The 23,883-nt window shown below is 34.0% G+C and overlaps 1 protein-coding gene across 1 annotated transcript; it reads right to left on the reverse strand.

The window, feature by feature from the left end:
* Nucleotides 1-1,978: 1,978 nt before the first annotated feature.
* Nucleotides 1,979-22,350, reverse strand: LOC108466193 (DNA-directed RNA polymerase I subunit 1). Its single transcript, XM_017766546.2, has 21 exons — nucleotides 22,086-22,350; nucleotides 21,764-21,933; nucleotides 21,305-21,464; nucleotides 20,911-21,210; nucleotides 19,723-19,992; nucleotides 19,446-19,616; nucleotides 18,722-18,887; nucleotides 16,913-17,100; nucleotides 15,343-15,606; nucleotides 14,252-14,340; nucleotides 13,405-13,552; nucleotides 13,083-13,301; nucleotides 12,488-12,823; nucleotides 12,249-12,393; nucleotides 10,654-10,862; nucleotides 9,891-10,093; nucleotides 8,632-8,830; nucleotides 8,304-8,551; nucleotides 6,552-6,692; nucleotides 3,340-4,129; nucleotides 1,979-2,853 (listed from the first exon to the last, which is right to left on the reverse strand). The coding sequence occupies exons 1-21, from the start codon at nucleotides 22,101-22,103 to the stop codon at nucleotides 2,263-2,265; spliced, it is 5,025 nt and encodes a 1,674-aa protein (XP_017622035.2). The 5' UTR covers nucleotides 22,104-22,350; the 3' UTR covers nucleotides 1,979-2,262.
* Between the last annotated feature and the right edge of the window lie 1,533 nt (nucleotides 22,351-23,883).

Here is a 23,883-nt window from a genome sequence, read left to right on the forward strand (position 1 = left end):
GGTAAAACAAACAATGCTTCGAATGAACCCTTTTGTGAAGACGAGCTGAAACAAGATCCTGATAAGGTAGTTAACCCGGTAGCTAAGCCAGAAATTAAAAAGAGTATTGAACCTGTTTCTGCAAATGTACAGTTCCCATCATGTTTAGAGGACAAGCAAAGAAGGGATGAAGCAAAATTTGTAAGTTCCTTAACTTATTCAAATCGTAAATCAAGAAAATACCTAAATATGTCAACCACTTAAAGGAAATCATGGCTAGGCATAGAAAAATTAAAATAGGAGAATAGATTAATATAAATGCTTCATGTAATGTGATCATCACTAGAAAAATACCCCCAAATGTAAAGACTCGAGTAGTTTTACTATTCCCATAGAGATAGGGGACATGAACTTTGGAAAGGCCCTATGTGATTTAGGAGCCAATATTAACCTAATGCCCTTATCTATATATAAGAAACTCGGTTGGAGGAGCTCAAGAACACTTCCATCATACTTCAATTAGCTGATCGATCTTTTGTACATCCGAAAGGTGTACTTGAAGATGTATTAGTTAAAGTGCATAAATTTATAATCCCTGTTGATTTAGTAGTCCTCAATTTTGAGGAAGACCAGGAAACTCCAATTCTGCTACTTCTAGGTTCACTATTGACCTTGAAAAGAATGAACTAATTATGAAAATAAATGGCGAGATCGAAGTGTCTAAATGTGGTAGTGGCCCACAACAGGAGCTAGGGAAATATTTAGAAATAATTGTTATTATATATCTTTAATTACCCCTAACGACCTTAATTAAGGAAAAGTGTATTCTTTAGTGTAAACTGAGGGAACGTGATAAGTGAAAAGATTCAGAATGGCATGGTCAAGCATGAACGAATAAAGATGAACAAATTCGGAAGCGGAAGTATATAAACGAACAAATGGATCTGTTGGACGAATCCATCAACAACACTTATAAATTATTTCTTGGAATTTCATAATTGTGTTGTATATTTTTGTATTTTAATTGCTTGATGAACTTCAAACTTAATTATTAGCTAGAGTAGAATCTAATTTTGTAGATGGAGTATGTTGGGGATTATATGCACATGGGTGATTAAAATATGAGTTATATCTGTCAGACACTAAAAAATGAAATTGGACTAAAAACAGAGTTGGTGCCATAATAGTGGCTAAAAAACTAAAATTTTCAGTATGTCGAAACACAGGGTCCCTTTTGTCGCAACACTGAGGACAGTGGCTAACAATTGCATTTTTCTAGTGTGTGTCAGGACACCGAGTCTGCCAATCGTGTCGTGACAAAGCACCCCTATATCGTAACATCGAAACAAAAGCCTACAGATTTTACCCAACCCATGGCATAACCTATCAAGTTCTAGATTAAATTTACCCAATTTAAACCCTAAATATACCCCACTACATAATCTAAATCAGCCTTATTAACCTTCAAATATATTTCTTTTCAACCTACTTGCTCCCAAGCTTTTTTTTTTTTCTTTTTTGCTGTAATTTCTCCTTTGTTTCTTCTTTTTGGTTTATTTTGCAGGTACAATACAAGGTTAGAGTCCATTGAAGACAGCCTCCATAACAAACAATAACGCAAGAAATATCGAGCTAACTTAATCTCGTAAAAATTTATAGATGAAGAAACGATAAAGGGAGACTTCGACGGTGATGAAAACAAGTGGGAATTTATGTTTTTTTTTTATCAAATACGTTTTTCTCCACCAATTTCAGATTTGTTTGGTGTCTTGGATACCGATAGCCAGGAAATACAAGTTTCCACCTTTATTAACCTATTTTCTTTCATCCAATGGATAGAATTTCATTTTTACTAATCTAATTGTTCACATTATTTTGGAGCTTTTCCAAAACTCTTTTATGAGCTCATGGCAGAATCTCCCAAGACAATAATCAATGACTTGCACCGCAATGTATTCCGCCCACTAACGGACCCAAGACATAATTCCATCATCAGGACTTCCGAATTAATAAGCCATATTAAAGAAAATATATGAATAAATCGTTTATCAAAATTTAAGCCTTTCTCTAACAATGCACACCTAAAATTTAATCTTTTCCGAATCCATTATACGTCCAGTAAAACTTACCGGCCGAATAAACTCAATGAGTGAGTCGGTGAGCCCTTGCTTTCATCTGGGAAAAAACTGAAGCTATTCAAGATATTTTTAGTATCATTCATACCCAAGGATGGGCTCCCCTTTGCGAGCTTTCCAAAAGCTAGTGAATGATTTAAATAATACATCAAATCTCCACTTTCTGCATCAAACCAAAGGATCCAGTGCCCATTTTCACTGGCAATCCAAGGCAGATTCTGGATGATGGTGTCTCCAAGTTATCCACCAGCCCATGTTTTGCCGCATCAACAATAAATTTAGAAGCTGTCTCAAATGACATCTTGCTGAAAGGTGATATACATTCTGCTATACTACCAAGTCGGCTCATAGGTCGATACCTTCCAGAGTGGGTCATAAAATCGGCAATAAGTGTTAGGTGGCGAATATTGACACCGATCCCATAAGATGTGAAAACATTACTGATCTCGCTAATTATGGTTTCTCTTGCAGCTTCCACTCCATAAGTATTAAGCATTGCATGAATGTTATTGGAATATAAATACCTAACATCAAGGTGACCTTCCATCTTCCAAAAAGCACCAAAATCCACTCCAGCTGTGTGCAATCCTGGTATATTGGCTTTGCCAGATGGACTCTTCCTTTGTTTCGGATCCTCACCATAGTAAAAAACTTGATTCTCACTACAGTCTGTCACTCGACATTGGTCAATCTTTCCAAAGCTCTGGATGTAAACCTTCTTTGCAGTCTTCTCAGCAATCTGCAGAAGATTATACCAGAATGAACCAAAGTGTGCATTAGTTAAACTAAAATTGAACTTCTCATAAGCAACAAAGGTTCATTGGCTCTTTCGAGAACTACTTCCCTTCAAATTTAAATGTAAACATCCATCCAAAAGTACACAAAATAACAAGCAGGGGAAGATAATATTTAACCAGAATCAGCATATTTTCTGTTTCACATCACTATACCATAGGTGGCCAGTGGTCTCAAGAAAATTTAATAGTGAAACAGAAGAAAATGTTCCTATAAAGTAGGACAAGATTATATTAAACCAGAATCGCCATATTTTTATAGGTGGCCAGTGGTCTTAAGAAAATTTAATAGTGAAAGAGAACAAGAAAATATTCTGCCTTTATGATCAACTTCATTTTCAATTTATTTCATGTATATGGGGGTGGTCTTAGGAGGAAATTAGATACGTACGAAACCATGCTGTGATGAATAACCAGGAAAAAAGAAGTACCTGAGCCAGTAAAATATGAGGTTCATTTACAAACTTAAAATGGACCTCAAAGACCAATCCTTTTGTAGCACTGAATATTGCTCTATCAGTCTCCTTCCTAATGAACTTTCCTCTCATCTTTTTTCTTTTGGGTTCTGTTCTGGTGTTTCCCTCCCTTGACTTTAGCTTAGATCCGTCTTCTGCGTTTGGTGAACCATGAAAAATATCATCCTTTTCATTATCTGATCCAATCACATTATTTTCAATAGTTCCATTCTCATCCTCAGACATATCATTTTCACTTTCCAACCCAGCCAAAGATGTCCCCTCATTTTGTTCCTCTTCAGAACCATCTTCATAATCCATCTCATCTGTAGCTTGCTGTTTCTGTTTTTGTGCATCAAGACCAAGATCCTCGGCTCTTCCTTCATCATCAGTATCATCATCATTCTCAGTCTCATGAGATCTGCTTTCGGGAACATCTTCATCTGTTTCACTTGAAGCATTCGGTCGTGAATCAGGCATAAAATTTTTTATGCCACTAATTCTGGAGAGCAAAACCAGATGATTCTGTATGGCGTCCTCTAACTCTCTCAAAAACACTACCTCTAAGATGTGCTGACAATCTGTTACAGTAATATCACTGTTCTTCAAATATCGTCCAGGTTTGCCAAGCCTCATCTTGAGTTTATAGATACTACAAATATCACCATTGTGAACAGAAAATGGTGTGACAGATACTCCCATACTCTCTAATATTTCTGCGACCGTGATTTTCTTCATCTTATCAGCAAGACGTAAGGCATCCTCCCTGCACATGCAAAATACATTCTAGTAGTTACAAATCTAAAGCTGAACAACTTGGCAAACAGTGCAGACAGACTACCTGACAAAGACTTTAGTAAAGAGATGAGGTTCGTTTGGATTTGCAGAAGGGGAAGGAGAAAAGTAGAATCTCCCTCATTTGCAAAACATTTTCATTTGGGAGTTGGAGCTCTAAACATACCATCAAAACCACCAAGTTCTTACTCTTTAACTGAAGCAATTTGAAGAGGAAGGGTTCCTCATTATTTATATTATCTTTCTGATGTACAAAAAAATTACCTAAAAGTGCATTTGAACTAAGTCAGGACTTGAAGAAACCTGCTTCTGATCACTCTATCAAAGAAGGCATGTTGGCTAGTTTTCAATTGAAAATAATTCTTAAAGATTTCCTTATTCCTTACATGGACTTGCCATCCCAGGTCAATGTACCTGTTTTACTGTGACAGAAATACAAGAGCAATGCTTATGCAGCTGTTCAAATTTGGTTACATACATTGCATGAGCTATGACCACAGAGAAAAGAGAAATAGGGAGGGTGGAAGGAACTCCAGTTCCATTGCTATGACCAGGCTAATAAATGAAAGGAGATGTGGTTGTGAGGGAAATGGTGAAAAAGAAAGGGGGGGAGAATAGGGGGCATTGATCAGGACTCTTGTTTCCATTTCAACTTGAGTTTCAGAAAGGAACACATATTTGGGCCCAAATTTCATTCTAATTAACTAATTTAATAAAAGTTTATGTCTTAGACCAGCCCAGCTCTGAATTGTCTTTTGCTCAAAGTTTCAGAACTAACAGTCAGCTAAAGAGAATATAAAAGTATTGAAACCAATATGCTTTAGATTTAAAGGTGTAGATAAAATATCTCATAAACTTAAAAATTTCAGCTTGATCAAAACAAAAATTATTCACAACTATTTCCTTCAGTCAAATTCATTATTATTCAAGGTCAACGCACCTGTTTTACTGTGACAGAAATACAAGAGCAATGCTTATGCAGCTGTTCAAATTTGGTTACATACATTGCATGAGCTATGACCACAGAGAAAAGAGAAATAGAGGGAGGGTGGAAGGAACTCCAGTTCTATTGCTATGACTGGGCTAATAAATGAAAGGAGATGTGGTGGTTGTGAGGGAAATGGTGAAAAAGAAGAGGGGGGGAATAGGGGCATTGATCAGGACTCTTGTTTCCATTACAACTTGAGTTTCAGAAAGGAACACATATTTGGGCCCAAATTTCATTCTAATTAACTAATTTAATAAAAGTTTATGTCTTAGACCAGCCCAGCTCTGAATTGTCTTTTGCTCAAAATTTCAGAACTAACAGTCAGCTAAAGAGAATATAAAAGTAGGAAACCAATATGCTTCAGATTTAAACGTGTAGATAAAATATCTCATAAACTGAAAAATTTCAGCTTGATCAAAAAAAAATTATTTACAACTATTTCCTTCAGTCAAATTCATTATTATTTAAGGATGCATTTGGTTTACAGGATGTTAGACAGGGTGATATAAAAATAAAAATATCCTCTCAGATTGGTAATCACCAGAAGAGAATAGGATTTCAAATCGTTGATTAGCATAGAATGAGTGAATTAGATTTTGTGGCGTGAGATACCTGATCAGAACACTAATAAGCTAAATGAGGGGCTGAACTATCAAGTATTGTTTTAAGGTGTAAAATTTTCGAGTCCCAAATACTTTCCTAAAGCTCTACTAGAAATGGTACTTGTGATTACGTTACTTTTAGAGTTACCATAAGCTAGTAGCCTATACAATTATCAAATGTACTCTTTTCTTTTGGGGACAGATTAAGAGACTACAACAAGAGATTTTCCGGCTTGATTGGGTGATCCAACCAACCTTAAATGCTCACAGATCATCTCTTAGCCAGATCCCTTTTTCTGTGCTCAATTTCCCTATTTCTTAAGAACTTTGTATTATTACCATAAACTGCAGTCTTAATACCCTTATTCTTACCAGATTGTAACACATGCAAATGGTTAAATGAAAAAAAAATCTTACTAGGTATTAGACACAATGCAGTCTTTATTTCCTTAATCCTTTTTTCATTTAACATTATGCATTACAAACGCAGCTTAATAGTTGAACCTGAATTTAGTTTTTGCATCCAGTTTTCAATTAATCATTGTTTTATAAGTATAGACCATAGCAACAAGTTGTCGTGTCTAATCTAGGATTCACTTGAACCAAGAGGACTTTCATATGCTTGATGGTTTTATAGAAGCTGAGTCTCACTCCTATTTCTAATGATCTTACGCATCCTAGTCCTAGTAAGTTCACAAGTAGTCCAGGAATCTTCATGAATATTGATCAAGGGAGACAGAACTGACAAGCAATTTATAAAAATAATCAACAGAGGCTTAACTCACAGGTGACTAGCAACTTACTTTGTTTTCCCTTTATGCAAAGGGCATGTCATAACTGGAGTCTTGATATCAATTGAAGCAGTCATTAAGATCTCTTGCAAGCGTGGAATACCCAGTGTAACATTCATTTCACCCCGCCCCGCAAGATGGAAAGTATTCAGCCTGAGAACAGAATATCCAAATGAATTTGACAAAGAACAAGGCAAAGACACAGAAACAGAATATATATTACATACTTAAACACCTTAAAAATACAATTAAATTGTGTGAATTATATTTTTATATATCCTCACACCATAGAAGAAAGTAGCATGTAAGGATATACACAATTGCATATGTACTACGAACACGAGAATGTCTATATGAAACCTGGAAAAATACACAAGGGAACTAGCAGTTGTCAAGCATGATTGGCTAGAACCCAGCAAGCTAATATATCAGAAAAACTAATAGTAGGGGCCCATAAATAAAACTGCTTACCCAGCAAGCTAATATATGCTTCCAAAAACGTTGTCAAGCATGATTTATAGATACATCCTCCCAGCATAAAAATGCTCTAATACATTAACAAAAAAAAACTTCACTAACTGGAAAAATTTAGCATGCTCGTTGTGTTCTACTTGTTTAAAATCCAATTCTCGAAAGTAAATTTTACTCTAGCATCCCCCAATGGTGCATAAAACTGCCTTAAACATGCTAAGAGAAACAAATGCATGCAACCAAGGATTACAAGCAGAGTTGCTTCCAAATACATAAATAAATGAACTGCTTCCAAAAACTTTGTCAAGCATGATTTACAGATACATCCTCCAAGCATAATAATGCTCTAATACATTAACAAAAACAAACTTCACTAACTGGAAAATTTAGCATGCTGGTCGTGTTCTACCTGTCTAAAATCCAATTCTTGAAAAGTAAATTTTACTCTAGCATCCCCCAATGGTGCATACAACTGCCTTAAAAAAGCTAAGAGAAACAAATGCATGCAACCAAAGATTACAAGCAGAGTTGTCAAGGGCACAAAGTGCACTATAGGTGCTAGAACCCTGATATTGCCTCTGGCACAAGGCACAAAAAAGAGATAGCCTGAGTGAAAGGTGCAAGAAAAGGATCACAATATGCATATGTCGTAAGTTTTGCATGAGTTCAATACTATCCCTTTCTTACTAGTTACTAGTAAAGGTATATCCAATGAAAAGGTAGAAAATACAAGAAATAAAATGTTAGTCATGTGTTTTTCTAACGCCCATTGCCTTACAAAATATCATGTCTAGGCGCACACCATGTGCCTTGTCTGAAAGAGTTTAAGGCACTTTTGTGGTCTAGTGCTAAGGCACAGACGCGCCTAGACACCTAGACACGCATCTTAACAACACTGATTACAAGTACAAAGTATGTCCACCTTAGACAGGATGTCTGCAATGATTTTCATTCCAAAATCTCATTATTGTGTTTTTTAGTCCCATGAAAAAACAGTTTGAATTATGATCCTTCCATTAAATAATTCTGTTAATATAACATAAGAATCCATATGCCCAAAGATATGGTTGCTCTATATTCTAACAATACAAATTAGTTTGCTTCATAAAAATCATGTTAAACAAAGGACCCTAACAGAATGAACTTAAGGAAGACCCTAAAAAAGCATGAAATTTTTGCTTTACCATTAAAACTTATGTTGCTTGACTATCATATTGAGCATAAAGTCATTTATACTACACTATACCAAATAGAGAAGTTAACTCTTCTCCTGAAAGTAAAAAAGCATCTTACGTCATTTGTGTTGAAGGTTCTCCAACAGATTGAGCAGCAAGCACACCAACAGGTTCTCCTGGCTGGGCTAGACTAGAAAGAAATTTAAGCTTCAACAGTTTTAAGAAGTTTTTTGTCTTTATCTTCTGCTGCCGGTTATCCTTTATAAACTGCACAGCTTTGTCTCTAAGACCATCAGGAAATATTTTTCCAGAGTCATAAGGTTCCCCGAGCATGGAACTAAGCTTTTCGGACATCACATCACGATTCTGAAAACAAAGAGAGAAGAACAATAAGAAACTAGTTTTAATTAGAGTTCGGACTCAAACAATCAGGAAGAAATTCTTACTAATGCTAGTGCTTCAAACTTCGTTACAAAGCTTGTCTGATGGACATCAATACCATCTTCCCCATAGTTAAACTGAACAATTGAACCATCAGCATCACGAACAGTATGATCATAACTGATTTTCAAACACTCCAGATTCTTTATGAGGCATCTCTGGAGGTATCCACTACGAGATGTTTTGACTGCCGTATCAACTAGACTATAGAACAGAGGATAAAAGGTTAAGCAAAGGAACATGAACAGAACAGCTATAATGCATTTTCGTACATGAACAGTTGCAAATTCCAAAAAATTTTATAACCATAATGCTACTTCTATCATCATAACAATTTCATGTCAGAATGATATAATTCAGCATATGAAGCAGCACTTTAATGTGCTAAAGAATGCATGCACGGAAAAAATATATGAACACAAGGGTAAACAAAGAGCAGGAAAATGCATGTTAGTCCATTAAAAAAAGAACTTTACTCATTAAATCAAAAAAAACCAGCCATAGTCCTCATAAACCAGAGGGTTTTTATAATATGGTTCCCATCTATTACTCTATCCTTCTCGCTTTGGTAATTCTAAACTTTTTCCTACCATGACCCACAAAATTTAGAAGTCAGGATATAAATCCAAGATGTCTTCAACTGATAAATTCACTCAGATAGTTTAATAATCACTAAGTCCAAATAGATACATCACACATTCTCTTGCATCAGCTTCAACATCAAAAGGATTTGCAGAACCATGACAACACAATTAGTAAGAAATTTCTTTCTTCAGTTTCTAAATCCACAAAGCGATCTCCCAGAACCCCAATTCTACATTTTGCAATTACCCACTCTAGCTACCTAAATATCCAAAGGCATTCAACTAAACATGTCTAGAGCTCAACATTACCATTGATATCAACCAGCTCCATACAACATATTCAGCATAAAAAGTAGCAACCATTCAAGAATACCACCAAAACAGCCATCAAGTGGGAGACAAGAACAGAAACTGGCTTGAAGAAGGAAACAAAACTAGATAATATAAGAAAAAGGCCTGTAATATATATTACTTCCCAACAACAAAAGCATATGGAGAGTCTGCATAATGCCTGTCCATCAGCAAAAAGACGAGGTTCTACTCTAGGTATGATATGGAGAGCCGTAAAAAAAAAAAAGCATAATTTCATAGTATAGATCAAATTCCACATAAGCTTCAAGGAAGAAAGCATATTCCCACTAAAAAAGACAAAAAAGAACTGAAGATCAAGCTTGGTTTACCCTTCACGCCCAGCCATACAATGGAAATAATATTCTTGTGGCCGAAGACCAGTAAGAAAACGATCGCTGATGAAACCACCAGCTCTAGCTGCCCAGTCCCATGGATGGAAACAGGGCAATGTTTTACCAGAAACCATCCGTGGCACTCGCTTCCCTTCTAATTCTTGTTGACCAAGGAAAGATGAGATTTGCTGAAAATTAACCTGTTTGGAGCATAGTGCAAATAGTTAGAATCAACCTACAAGTGCTCTTCAGTGTTACATTGAGGCAATAGCATGAGTACACTTTGTTTGCTTTTATAACAATAATCTTTGAACATCTTATCCATGATGAATTCCAATATTATGAGTAAAAACTTTATCATAAACCAGGAGTTCTAGAATCTTCACAACCCTACCATCATGATGAAAAGCTGGAAACAGTTGGAAAGTGGATCCAAATGTGATATCTATAATATTCTCAAATCCATGTAAAATTAAATCCTTAACAACTTAATAGAAAATAAATAAAAAATTAAAAAGCACTAGCATTTATGCATGCAAACCAACACTCTAAAACAACTAAAGTCTGTAGAGGATACATAGGACTAGTCAAAGATAACTTGAAAAAGTTCAGATATTGGCAACAGACACCAGTAAATAATTCCTATAGAGAAGTTCTTTCTGACCCCAGACACATACACAGAAGAACATATATGTATAATACCAAATTGTGCTACAATACCCATGTTGAAGTCAGAAATATATCAAAAGCAGAAAACTACCTTACTTCCTTTAGCCCCAGTTGTAGTCATTAGAGATATACAGTTCCTTCCCATAGGTTTTACTAAACCCTCAGACAACAGCTCGGTAAGAACACCTTGGCTTGAGTTCTTGTTAAGCACACTAATCATTGTTCTATCCAAGGCTGTAAGTGCAGCCTCTCCATCTCTGCGTATGGTTTTCTCGATTTTCAATTGCAATTCTATTGGAGCTGAAACATATCAAGACATTACGTTTGTGTTACAATGTTAATAGAAAATAGTATGCATCTGCAACTTCTCACATATGAAGAAGCCAAAAAAAATTAAGGAGATCAGCCACATGACAAATTACAAATGTTGTGAAAGAGGCAGCGACTTCTTGAATGTGGCTCACTATTATATGAAGAAAATGAAAAGAGAATGAATCATTATTCTATGAAAGAAACTTTTTAAAGGTACTGCACAGATTTATATAACCTTCCATGCTCAGTAAGCTGTCAGTCATAAATGAGAAATAAAATAGAATGGTTTAAATATTTAATTATTTTTGTTTTGTTTCGGAAAGGACTTATAGCAACAAATTTCGAGGAGCATAACTTTAATATGTAGTTAATCATAAACGTCAGGCCACCCAAAGTTAAACTTTCCTCAAACTTGTTTCAAAGGAAATATGATTACAATTGTCTCTTTGTTGGTTAATCTTGTTAGCCGACTGCTATCAAAATGCTTACTGAATTATATTACGGCAAAACAAACAGTAGATGATAACTCTTTTTGTAAAAGCAACATGTTTTTTGTTTTGATTTTTTTCTAGTTTCTCATTGGTTCACTTCCACTTTATCTGCCTAATAAGGTGGCAGATTTCTCTCCTCTAATCACTGTTTACAGGATTTCTCAATTGCTTTGCTTTTAATTGATTATCTAACTGTTGATTTCTTCTTTACTTTGAAATGATTAACTGTTTAATTTCTTCTCTTCCGTTACTAAAAACATCAAGCAGCTCCCTTTGGTTAGGAAGTTTGCTTGCTTTAGTGCTTAACAAAGGATTAGCACTCTCAAATACATTTCCCACGATGACATCACATGAATGACATTTTAACTACAAATTTTGAAAAAGGAGGCAAGTGGAAGAGATATTTGCAGGCTTCAAAACATACATGCATTGGACCATATATAGAAGAATTCCAAGTGATCTAGTATAATATTTCTTAAATGTTCTCTTATGTAATTCTAAAGAAACAAAATTAGAGAAAAATGTGTAATTCAAGCATTCAGAAAACGTGGTAGCATTAATGGTAAAATAACTCTACATAAGTCAACTAAAAAACCTTCATAAGTCGACTAAAAAACCTTCATAAGTCGAGCAACATATCTTTTCAATAAATTATAGTTGTAAACTACCATGTACAACCAAAATGCTACATCAACCAACCAACAAAAGATATAGACTATCTGAAAAGACCCATAGTCAATATGGCAGACACAAGAACCAATCATTCAGTGCAATTTACCTCGTACAAAAACGAAATATAAGCCTTTATATAACTACAATAAACTTGACAGTAACTTGCAACAGAAACAGGATATTTTAAGAAGCATTCAAAAATTCAACATACCTATTTCAGCATCCACCTTGACTGCACAAAACTCATAATGTGCTTCTGTCACTTTCTTTTCACATTCTTCAAGTTGCTTCTTCCTTTCAATGTCTTTATCATTCATTATCAAAAGGTCATCTACACCACATGTGAAACCATGCATCTGCATCATCAATGTTATATCAAGCAAGTTTGAATATCAAATACCATATGCTGCAACATTAAGAAGTGAATTTTAGATATTAAAACTAGCTGACCTGCAAGAAAACTGTAAAGAGACGACTGAATACTGACAGCAGAAAGCCTGCAGTGTTTGAACCATATAGCTCTTGAACTGTATGAACTAGACCATAATCAGCAAACTGAGCCTTATCAATCACACCACGCACCAAGTCATTTTTGTAAATCAATATTTTTTCTTCATCAGGTTCTTTATTTGAGTTTTTTCCAGCATCCTTGCCTTCTTGGCCACCACTTTTTGGTTTATTTTCATTTGATCTGTTCTTGAAAAAATCACGTGGGGTTTTGCCAGTTTTTTCCACCGTAAATGGTGGACGACCCCTGGTAATATGATTTAGAACAGCAGTGATGACCTAGAAAAATGGATGGAGAAAAGAAAAGAGTAAACTGTTACCAAATGTAATTGTTAGATACATGAAAAGTAAACCAAACAAATAGAAAATTTGAGCATAAAGTAAAACATAAGGGAACAAACCAAGGGTTGTATATGTATAACCCTAATTTACATCCAGTAACTCTCAGCAATATTTTACCACAATCTCAATCCCATGCAACAGAAAATTAAACAAGAGCGTGTAACAGATATAAAAGCTTCCTAGCCTATTTACCAACCTGCTTCCCTGTCCAAAGAGTTTTTGGTTTCAATATTGCAGGTAGAATAGGCAGCATCCCTTCTTCAGAACTTGAAATGAGTACTTTCTGACCAGATTTACCTAAGCGAGGATGTTGGGCTAAGCCAGAAACCCCAGAGCTATACAAAAGCTGATTAAACTCATCACGGCTTAAGAAAGTATCCCTCTTTGTGAGAAGTACAGCACTAACAATATGATCCTAAAGTTGAAAAAGAAAACACAAATAGAGTTACCAGTTATATTGAGAAGTGTAGGGAGAAGAAAGTCACCATCATGCAAAATCACTATAATGCATTCAAAACCTGAATTAAGGCTCTTAGTGGTTCGCCATTCGAAGGCCTGACATATTGGTTATTTGCATTAACGATGTTGTATGCTTCAGCACGAGAAATTTCATCTTGTGGGAAATGTACATTTATTTCATCACCGTCAAAATCAGCATTGTATGTACTGAAACCAGAACAAAGAAACTAATATCAGAACTGATAGCAGTTATAAAGTAGAATTAACAATTAATAATTAATAATACATGTATGTCATGTATAGGTGGGTCTAGTCCAGATTGTTAAGGAGTATGCCTGAGTGTCCCTCAGCATTGTTCAAAGGAAGAAAAACACCTCAAACTCTTTAAAGTGAGGCACATAAGATCAGTCACAGACCTAGTATGCCTAAGCACACTTTTTGGGTAGGGCATTTGGAGCAAAAAAAGCCCACATGGTTGAAGTTCTCTGTATGTTTGACAATTAAAAATGGGGAAATATCAAATTCTCAACTTAATCTTTGAGCATTCAACAACAAAATCAGGAAAGTTGCACAACAAGAGAAAGGAAATTTTGCAAATCACTTCTTAAAAGTTTTTATCCAAATTGTATATCTTAAGCTTATTTCATATCTCTACACAGACTCGTACAAGAAACACATAAACACATATTTTACCTGTGCTCCAGCTAGCACTTTTTTCCACACCTTACGCCCTAAGAAATATAATCATTCTAGCACCTAAAGTGCATCTTAGACCCTTTCCAATACTGGGTGCTGTATACACATACCTTAACATGTAATTACAGTTCAGCATGTGTGTGCTATTATCTATTCTAGTTCTTACTCAATAAACATGCATGTATCATTCATAGTTCATATGATAGCAACCTGCAATTTGCATAGTGCATACGGATTGTCTTCTCCCCCTTCAACACACGAACTACGTGTGCCATTATACTCGGCTTGTGAAGTGTAGGCTGCCAGAAAAAAGTTTGAATCAAACTCAAACTCATGAAAAAAAAAATGCAACAAAAGAAGTATTTAATCAGAAATGTGATTCACGCTATATAGAACACCTCAAAGAAAGACATAAGGTTTCATTCGAAAAAAGTGCAAACACTTTCAAACTATAGCAAACATTGATAATCTTTTCATGATTTCCATGAGCAAATTACACTGAACCATAAAACTTTAGAAGAGATAAATAAGATTTACCAATATAGAATACAACTAATCTGCTACTGAATAATTATATACCATGATCCATTGGCTCTACAAGATTTACAATTTTACACTACCTTATACAACATTAAAGGTCTCATTCCGTTTCTTTACAAAGTAGAACACTCACAAGCAGTTTGCCACTGTCCCAACAGAGTCATTAGCATGCGCATCCACTAAAGCAAAGTAAAGTGAATACAGTAACAAGTTGGACAAGAAAAAAAAGACAGTAACCACAAACAAGTTTGTCAAGACAAGAAAAAATGTGGGATAGGATTAAGAACCTTCCAAGCAAAATAAATATTACAAAAGCCGATATCTAAACTCTTGTCAATAACCTTCAGTTATCCTTTAACCACTTGAATATTAAGAGCAAGATAATAGAATGAACATGTAACAGAAAGTGATGGGACGGAATAAGATGGACTTCGTGAGAGGATTGGACAGCAACAGAGTCAAGTCTCTTGTAGCACATCAGATCAAGTGGCACTTAGTCTATTACACCATAACTTTCCCACAACAGATGACAGACGTTATTTAAAATGGGTACTATTTCCATTCTCTATATTCTTTTCTCATTAGAGATGAATAGAAAAACTTAAATATAAGCCCCACTATTATGCAGAGGATTCCAGTTTCCTGCATTTTTCACCTCACCAAGCAAAATTCCTATTTTTAAGACAACAGACTACTTGTATGAATATAAACAGACTACTTGTATGGATCAGCACTGCAAGTGATTGATAAGGTCCAAGTACCTGTCGATTTACTAGCACAACATCTCCATCTTGCAAGTGCCGAAGAACAATTTTTCCTTCAAATTGATAGTCAAAATTCTTTCCAGGTTGGGTGATAGCTCCTCTTGATGAAGGTAATTTTCTAGATATGGAAATTCGTGCTTTTCTGTTAGGTGGCAGTCTTTGGGTGGATAACTTATCAACATAATGTGTTGCCCCAGGGTGAATTTCAGAGCCATTTATAATTGCTTCCCTCACCTTTACGACATTCCAAGGAGTCACTCTCTGCAAACACATCAACAGTTAAAGGGGGAAAAAGCATACGAAAAAATTCGGAAATCAATGATTTTCAAGTGCACTTCCAAAAGGATTTATTTCCTAAAAAAAATAGAAAATCGGTACAGAGAAATATTGCATACATTTCAAACTGAGTTAAAATAAAATTACATATTCTAACATAGCACCTTACAATTTTAATTTGGTCATGACCACTAATAAGAAATTCTGCACATAATTCAGCTGTGCATCTTAATGGTAGCAAAGGTTTAATTTTAAATTCTTTTTAGCGTAGAGAGGAGCAATGCAAGGTTGGAATCCTCTCTCGCCTCTTAGACTTCCTTATATGTATTTAGGAAAAGATAACAGGCATCTACCATCAGTAAATATGCATCTTAAATTGTAGAAAAGGTTTAATTTTAAATTTTAAAGTTTAAAATCACTTTAGCCTAGAGAAGAGCAATGAAAGGTTGGAATCCTCTCTCCCCTCTTAGACTTCCTTATATGTATTTAGGAAGGGATAACAGGCATCTATCATCAGTACATATGCTTCATAATTCAGTAACAGCAATAATTTATTTCTTTGTGATGTTTTTATAAGACCAAGGAACAAAAAAAAAAAAACATACATTTTGCTTGTCTATCAACTATGTATCATCAAAAGGGTTTGACTGGTTATTGACATGACCTAAAAAGTCCTAAGGAGTTTCAAAGTAAATACCTTCCTCTTTTTTTCTGTTTACAGCAAGTTCCATACATGAAATAGAGTTAAACCAGCATCAACCCTATTGTCAGTCCGAAAATAAATGCATATCAACATATGCATGGTTATACTTGGTTAGCAAACCCTGAACATTTTCCTCATAAAACTGTCATACAAACCCATCAACTTGGTTTCATGTGCTAATTAAGCCTTGAAACTTATAGGCCTATTTGCCAATAATCCTTTCATAACCACCAGCTCTATGTCAATGGAGACAGAAGATTTCTAGCTTCTCCTATGATTGAAAAATTTCTCCTATCAAATAAATATTCGCAGGCTCATAGTAAACAGAAGGTAAACAGATACAAGCAAAAGCAACCAGAAGCACTCATCAGACTGCAAGATTAAGAGACCATAAAAATTATAGTATCCTTATAACGCAAGAAACAATCTTCTCACACTGCAAGCCAATCTCAAGATTCAAGATAAAGTAAAATGCATAAAGGAGAAGGTAATAATCCAAATTTCACTCATTAAACTCCATTGCATTAATTTTGAGAGAAATCCTAAAAATGTATTAATCCACAAGTTGGACTAAAAAGATAATTTTACCTCAGGATACGTTAACCTTAATGCAAAATAAGGTGGAATTCCAATCTCATTAACAGCTAAATAAGGATCAGGGGATATAACAGATCGGCAAGCAAAATTAACTCTTTTCCCCATCATTTTTTGGCGGAACATGCCTTCCTTCCTTTCCAGCAACTGACATATTCCAGGGCTCACATCTCTCCTTTGACCTGCCATAAAGAATAAAGAGTGCACCAGTTAACTAGTATAGCCTAACTATATATGAAAGATCTCAATTTTTTAAAATTATAATTAATCTAAAGCAAAGAGCCACATGTACAAGCCATGTATTTTATACATTGCACACTAATTCAGATGCAAGCAAAATGCCACCATTCATCCCTTCCTACGAATGCACACATGTGAAAGAAACAGAAACAGGAGTGCTCACTCTGCTGTCTTCTATTGCAGCACAGTTTGAGAGAAGATACAAATTCACTATCTAAATTAGCTTTCAACAAATGGAAGTTCTTTTTTCCTTTTTTTTCCCCCTTCCCCATATTAGCACAACAAAGCATATTTTGCATGCCTGGAGGTCACTACAGGGATTAAGTAACACCCTCTGTAGTAATTAAAATATATCCTCGATAAGCTCAATGAGGCCCTATTAGATGATTGAGAACCCCCCCCCCCCAAAGGAAAGATTTAATCAATGTCTCACTAGCCTACACTTAAACCCCGCAACATTAGACACTGTATTACATGATACAGAAGAAAAAATAAAAAGAAAACTAATTCGCAAATGTCTCAAAATCTTTTATATATATGAATTATTAACAAATCAAAATTTATAGAATATAAAATACCTAAAAACATGACTATGATACAGCAAAATACACAAACACTACACAGATATTAAAATTGACAGGTCTACCTACAATATGTTTGATACACAAAGTCCAACCAGCATGCCATGTTCTCTATAGCTCACCCAGTGCAAAAAAAACCAGTAAATTTTCACTTCATAACATGCTACATAGACATTTCATGCCCCAGAAGTGGAAACTTTAGCTCAAAGCAACCTCTGAAGTCTCACCACCCAACACCATTTTCAATCAAAGGAATCAGTCAGTACCATACCAGCAGGCTACGCTTTTTTCTTTTGCTATTAGCACCAATGTGCTTTGACGTACTGTTTCTGGTTTTTGAGTTTCTCAAATATATTTTCATATAGAATTATAAAACTCATTTCTATGTTGTCTGACAAATATATTAAATACACGTGCAAATATATGTCTAAATTACATAAACATATATATGTATATCTTTATGCATATATAAGTTTTCAAATGTAAATCATTAACATCTAAAAATTTCAATCATAAATAAAATATATAAATATCAAAATACTAATAATTTATCATCAATTAAAGTCAATGGTGTAATATGTATTTTATTTTTAAATGAAATTATGATGATAAAAATTACACAACTAGAAAAGTAAAAGAAATTGTTTACAAGGATCAAACAAGTAAAAAAGAAATCAAAAATCAAATTTTTGTACAGACTAGTACAAGATATTATGTGCCAGCATAAGCCAATACAAACTGGTACAAGCTAGTATGGACCAATACAACTGATAAAGCTAGTACAAAATCTGAAACGTTTGGAGATTAAAAAAGTTTCCTTTTTTAAGAGAGAGATATATACCAACAATATGACTGGTATCATATGGTATCAACCATCATGGGTTCAACACATTTTGCTAATAAAGTTCAAAAAGCAAGCAATTTCTATTTATTTTCTCACCTACACAGTGCACTCTGAGAAATGGAAAGAAACTGTACTTACTCATTGCAGTTTTGCTGTCGAACAACAAATTTATTGACTGCTGCAGATCCATCCATAGTCTAACTATAACCTTAGAACTCTGCAGATCATTATTATAAGCATTTCCTAGTGATATATTGGCCTGCAACACCTTACTTAGTAAAACAGTTTGAGGATGCTCCATCACCTACAAGGGCGAAAAGTGAAAAGATGTTGGCAGAGATTCATTCCTAAAAGAAAACACGTAGTCCATGTGACACAACAGCAATAGCAAAGAAACAGAAATTTGAATAGAAAAGTGTGCAATCTAAATTACGAAATGCAATTCTGAACAGCAACATTCAATTTTCAAAAACTCAACAATCAATTAGCCGAAACTGACCAAAAGACATTTATAGGAGTCTCTTAAACTACTAGGTTATGTGGGATAAAGTTAATAAAAGAATGGGAAGGAAAGCTTTTCAAAAGGAAAAGAAATGATACTTCACTCCTTTGTTTGGATCAACTAAAATGAACCAAAAAAGGGAAATGAAAGGCTTAAAATTCAATTTCCAATCTTGAGTATGTCTACAGTCCATCCCAATTCTTCAATCCTTGTTCTTCAATGGGCACTAGTAGAATTTAATGAAACCAACCATCAGTCACACTCTCAACACGTAATGGAAGACAACCTAGCTGACTAAGCTTTATCAGAACCTCCCTCTAGAAAAGAAATAAGGAAATACTGCGAGATGCGGATACTTACAGAATCACCTCCCTTGGTAGGAGCACGAAACTTAATAGGAGGTACAAGAACAGTCTCCAAAAAGAACATGGAAAAACCCACTTTCTCACCAAACCCTTGCTGCTGGATGCAATTGATCAATGAGCAAAGTTCAATCTCATTTTCCCATAAAAGTTTCATAACTTTTTTAACCTGTGGCAGAATAGGAACTCTAGAATGAATATTTATTCAAAATGACAGTAAACAAAAGCAACCACGAACACAATGCCAGATAGTTTGACATAAATAAGAACCATACCTCTGATGGCAAAAGAGGCCCCGAAAACAGATTCTTCTGCTTCAGGAACTCAAGAGGTACTTTCGCCTTTTTACGAGCTTTCGTACTAGTACCGTCAGCTCCTTTGAAGCCAATTTCAGGAGTCTTCGTTTTTTTTATATCAACACCCTCTTCGGAGCTAGATGCATCATTGGCATCTTCTATGTCAGATCCAACTTCACCAGAAAAAGTATCTGCCATTTTGCACCCTCTGATAACGTTTTCCCTCATTTGCGAACCCGACATGCCACTCTGAAGTAAGAAACCAGGAGATTTAAGAATTCCAAGTTGGGAAAGAAGACTGCCACAACTATCTTAATTAAATAAATCAAATTAAACCACTACAGAGTCTCTTTGCACATTCATCCAAATGAAAGAATACAACTGAAAACTCCAAAAGGCCAAATGGAACATTTATACCGTGTTTTAACATTTCATTATAACAAAAGAAAAACATAAATAACCACATACATCATATGCACACATAAAAAATCCTTCAGATACAATCAAAGTGGTTGCTATCCTAGCAACCAGCACATACCTGATTTGAAATACACCAAAATAATACTAGTATAATACTGTTTGGGTTGTTGTACTGGTTCGTAATAATCATAACAGCCTATAATGACCTGTAATGATCAGTACAAGGTTTTGATTTTTTTTCACACATTTGATTTTGTTCAAGGTTTTGATATTTCTTTAACTTTTTTTTGTCAGGATAATTTTTTTTCATAATTCCATTTACAAAACAACTATGTTCATTAAATTAGATTGTTGAACCTAACTAAAATTATTTACTACATTTTCTCAAATTTTATTTTTACTTTTAGTTTTTAAATGTTAAATATTTATAATTTTAAAATTTATGTTTGTATATGAACATATAAATGCATCTAATGGAGGTAAAGTTGTATATATCTTATTAGGACACTTGGAAATAGGCTACAAATGTGTCCGTATATGAAAATACTAGAAAAATTGCTAGTAAACCAAAAGCATTACACCAAAACACAACAATACTGATATGGCCCAATACCGAATAAAAAATATTTTGGCACTTGCTTCCGTATTTACTACTTTTGGCTACAATGACTACATAGTAGGAAATGACTTAGTTTGTTATTGTATGCAAGAGAATGGAGAAAAGGAAAGACAAAATAAGAAATATACCGTGTGAAACCAACCAAAAGTGGGCTTTGTAATAGCAGGATTTTTTGCATCACAGTTCTTACACCTTTTGTACTTCACTTTCAGAAATTTATTTAAAACCGACATTGCCTCAGTAAGCTGAAGAGATGTCCATTCTTTTGGGTTTACAGCCTCAGACTCATGTAGTCTAGAACCTAATTTTTGGCACCCTTCACTGTTCTCTGGATGTGATGATGAATCTTTCGAGTCTGTATCTAACCTTTTGGCACCAACAATATCACCTTTTCCAATGAGTTTCAATTGAGAAATACATCTCTCAACCTAAACAAATTTAAACCCAAAAGTAAAAGATATATTAGAGAAGTAAACAAAATAATCCAAGATAAAAAAAAATTAAAGAAAAAAAACAATTTACCTCAGTCCTTTCTGCCCTAAAATGATAACAGAAAAAGCAGGTCCTTTGGACAAGTGTATGCAAAAAGTTGAACAGCAAGGGATTATAAATCGGTGACACCAAGTCAATGTGACCACAGTGACCAGGGCAATGTAATTTCAAGAGACCACAGCTTTTACAACTGCAAATTAGAAGTTTAAATAATGTGATTACATCAAAAGAAAACAAATGCTTTGTATCTATTGCTCAGTTTAAGGAATTAAAATGGAAACAAAAAATGCAAAAAAAAAATCATTTATGAATAAATTACGTTAGAATAGGTGTTAGCTTTTTTTATTTTTTTTGTTCTTAATCGAGTAATTAATTTTATAGATATCATCGGTTTCTCTTTATGCCAAACTTTTTATCATGTTATGGGGCAAAAACATATACGGAGCAGAAAGAAAAAAGAAATCTTCAGGAAAGAAACAAAGAACATACGGAGTTCGATCCTCGAGAGGCCCTAAAACAGGGTCGTATAAACCGCCAGGCATAGGGCGGTTCATGAAGTCAAGCAAATTGGCGTTAGTGAGCTTCAAAACGCTGTGTTTTCGAACCTCTTCGGTTGTCATGAAATTGAACCATACCGCATCCACTGAATCCGTAGCTCCCTGCAAAATTCATTCCATAAAAAAATCAAACTTCCAACTTCAGTAAACTTCGGAATATTAGGTTCAAAAAGAAAGTCAAACAAAAACAGTTAAGAAAATTTTATTAACTTCATAAAATTGAAGAATAAAACAGCAGAGGAAGAGAACAAGACCTCCGTGATTTGAGCCATGGTGGCGGATGGCTATGAGGTGAACTGAAACGGAGACGGAGGTGAAATATTATAAAGTGAGCGGCGTGAGGGAGAAGTGTGACTGAGAGAGAGAATTGATAGTAAGGGTTTGAGGAGGGGCTTTTCCTTTTGCCCTTTTAAAATTATTTTTTATTTATTTGTACCGTAACGCCGACGAGCAAATCCGGAAAAACACGATTACATAAATAAGGCTTACTGGATTGGCGTTTAGGTGCAATCGATGCGTTAACTTAAGTTATAGTATCTAATTTTATTGTTATTATTATTGTTATTATTATTTTTATATAAATTATAGGTAAATATATCGCCCATCTAAACTCATTTTAAATCTACTTACTCTGCAGGTCGGATCGAATTTGGGTACGACCTTTAGTACAAGCATGGTCCATTTCAATCCAACTGGTATGGTATATATGGTTTGGGTTTATATTAAATTATAGAATAAAATTTTGAAAATTAAAATATATCTTAAATAAGATTTTTAGAATTAGATTGTTGATGAAACTTGTAAGATTATTAATTTGTATAGTTAGATCAAATAAATCATTAAAAAATAAAATATTTAAAAAATAAATCTCAATTCAATCGATTTTTAACTTATTTAATCGGCCCATATTAATTTGCAAGTTAATTGGTCTAATTTCTCTCTTCAAACCGATACCCATCGATTCAAACAATTATGACTTTGAATATCTAAATTTTATAGATTTGGAATTTAATGCTCATGCTTTTATTTTTAAAATTTATTCCTCTACTTTTTAGATTTATAAATCTACCTTCAAATTATGTATAATCATATAATATTTTAATTAAAAGTTGACTATATTAATTATTTGAACTAATTAATTACATTATAAAAATATTAAACTAATTAATAATATTACAAAAATTAGAGATCAAATTATGTTACAAACTACAACCATTAGTGTTAAGACTAAAATTTTAAATTTTAAAAATATAGGGACTTAGAATTATCTAATTGAAGCATATGGATTAAATCGCAACTTTATGTATAGTACAAAACTCGTAACTAAATTTAACCAAAGCAGATTTAACTATTACTTTTAGGGTTAAGACTAAAATTTTAAAATTGAAAAGTACAAAGATTAGATTTGACCAATTTAAAAATACATGAACTAAAATTGATCAAATTAAATTATAAAGAATTAGATATACAATTTTCACAAAGTAAAGGAACTAATGACAAAATTTAACCTAAAATTCTAATTATATCATTAAACGTTAAAACTTGTAGTTTATTCAAAACGATAAATTTAATAATTATTAGCTCTTTTAAATATTAAATACTTAATAATTGGATTTTGGTGTAAATGTTTGAAAATTATACATGTGAAGGGTATTTGGACAACCATTTTATTTGATGGGTCAATTGAATTAAGTGTAATTTGAGTACCTAAATTATATCTTCCAATTATTAGGGAGGGCAAGAATTAGAGTAATTATGCAAATAATTACACCTAACTTTAATTAACCTATGACATTCTAAACACTTATACATGATTCAACTTTTAAAAAAAATTATTGAAATTTAAGTTATAAAAAATTATATTATAAGAACGAACACGTGTAAGTGTTCGAGGCGTGTAACACCCCTAACCCATCTCCGTCGTCGAATTAGGGTTACAGAGTATTACCATGCAAATCAGATCACTTTAATATCAAAATATATTAATAATATCATTTAATAATAATTACTTGAAACTTATTACAACCCTAACATACATATACATTTGGGCTT

This window comes from Gossypium arboreum, chromosome 2 (assembly GCF_025698485.1).
Source record: "Gossypium arboreum isolate Shixiya-1 chromosome 2, ASM2569848v2, whole genome shotgun sequence".
Classification (NCBI taxonomy): domain Eukaryota; kingdom Viridiplantae; phylum Streptophyta; class Magnoliopsida; order Malvales; family Malvaceae; genus Gossypium; species Gossypium arboreum.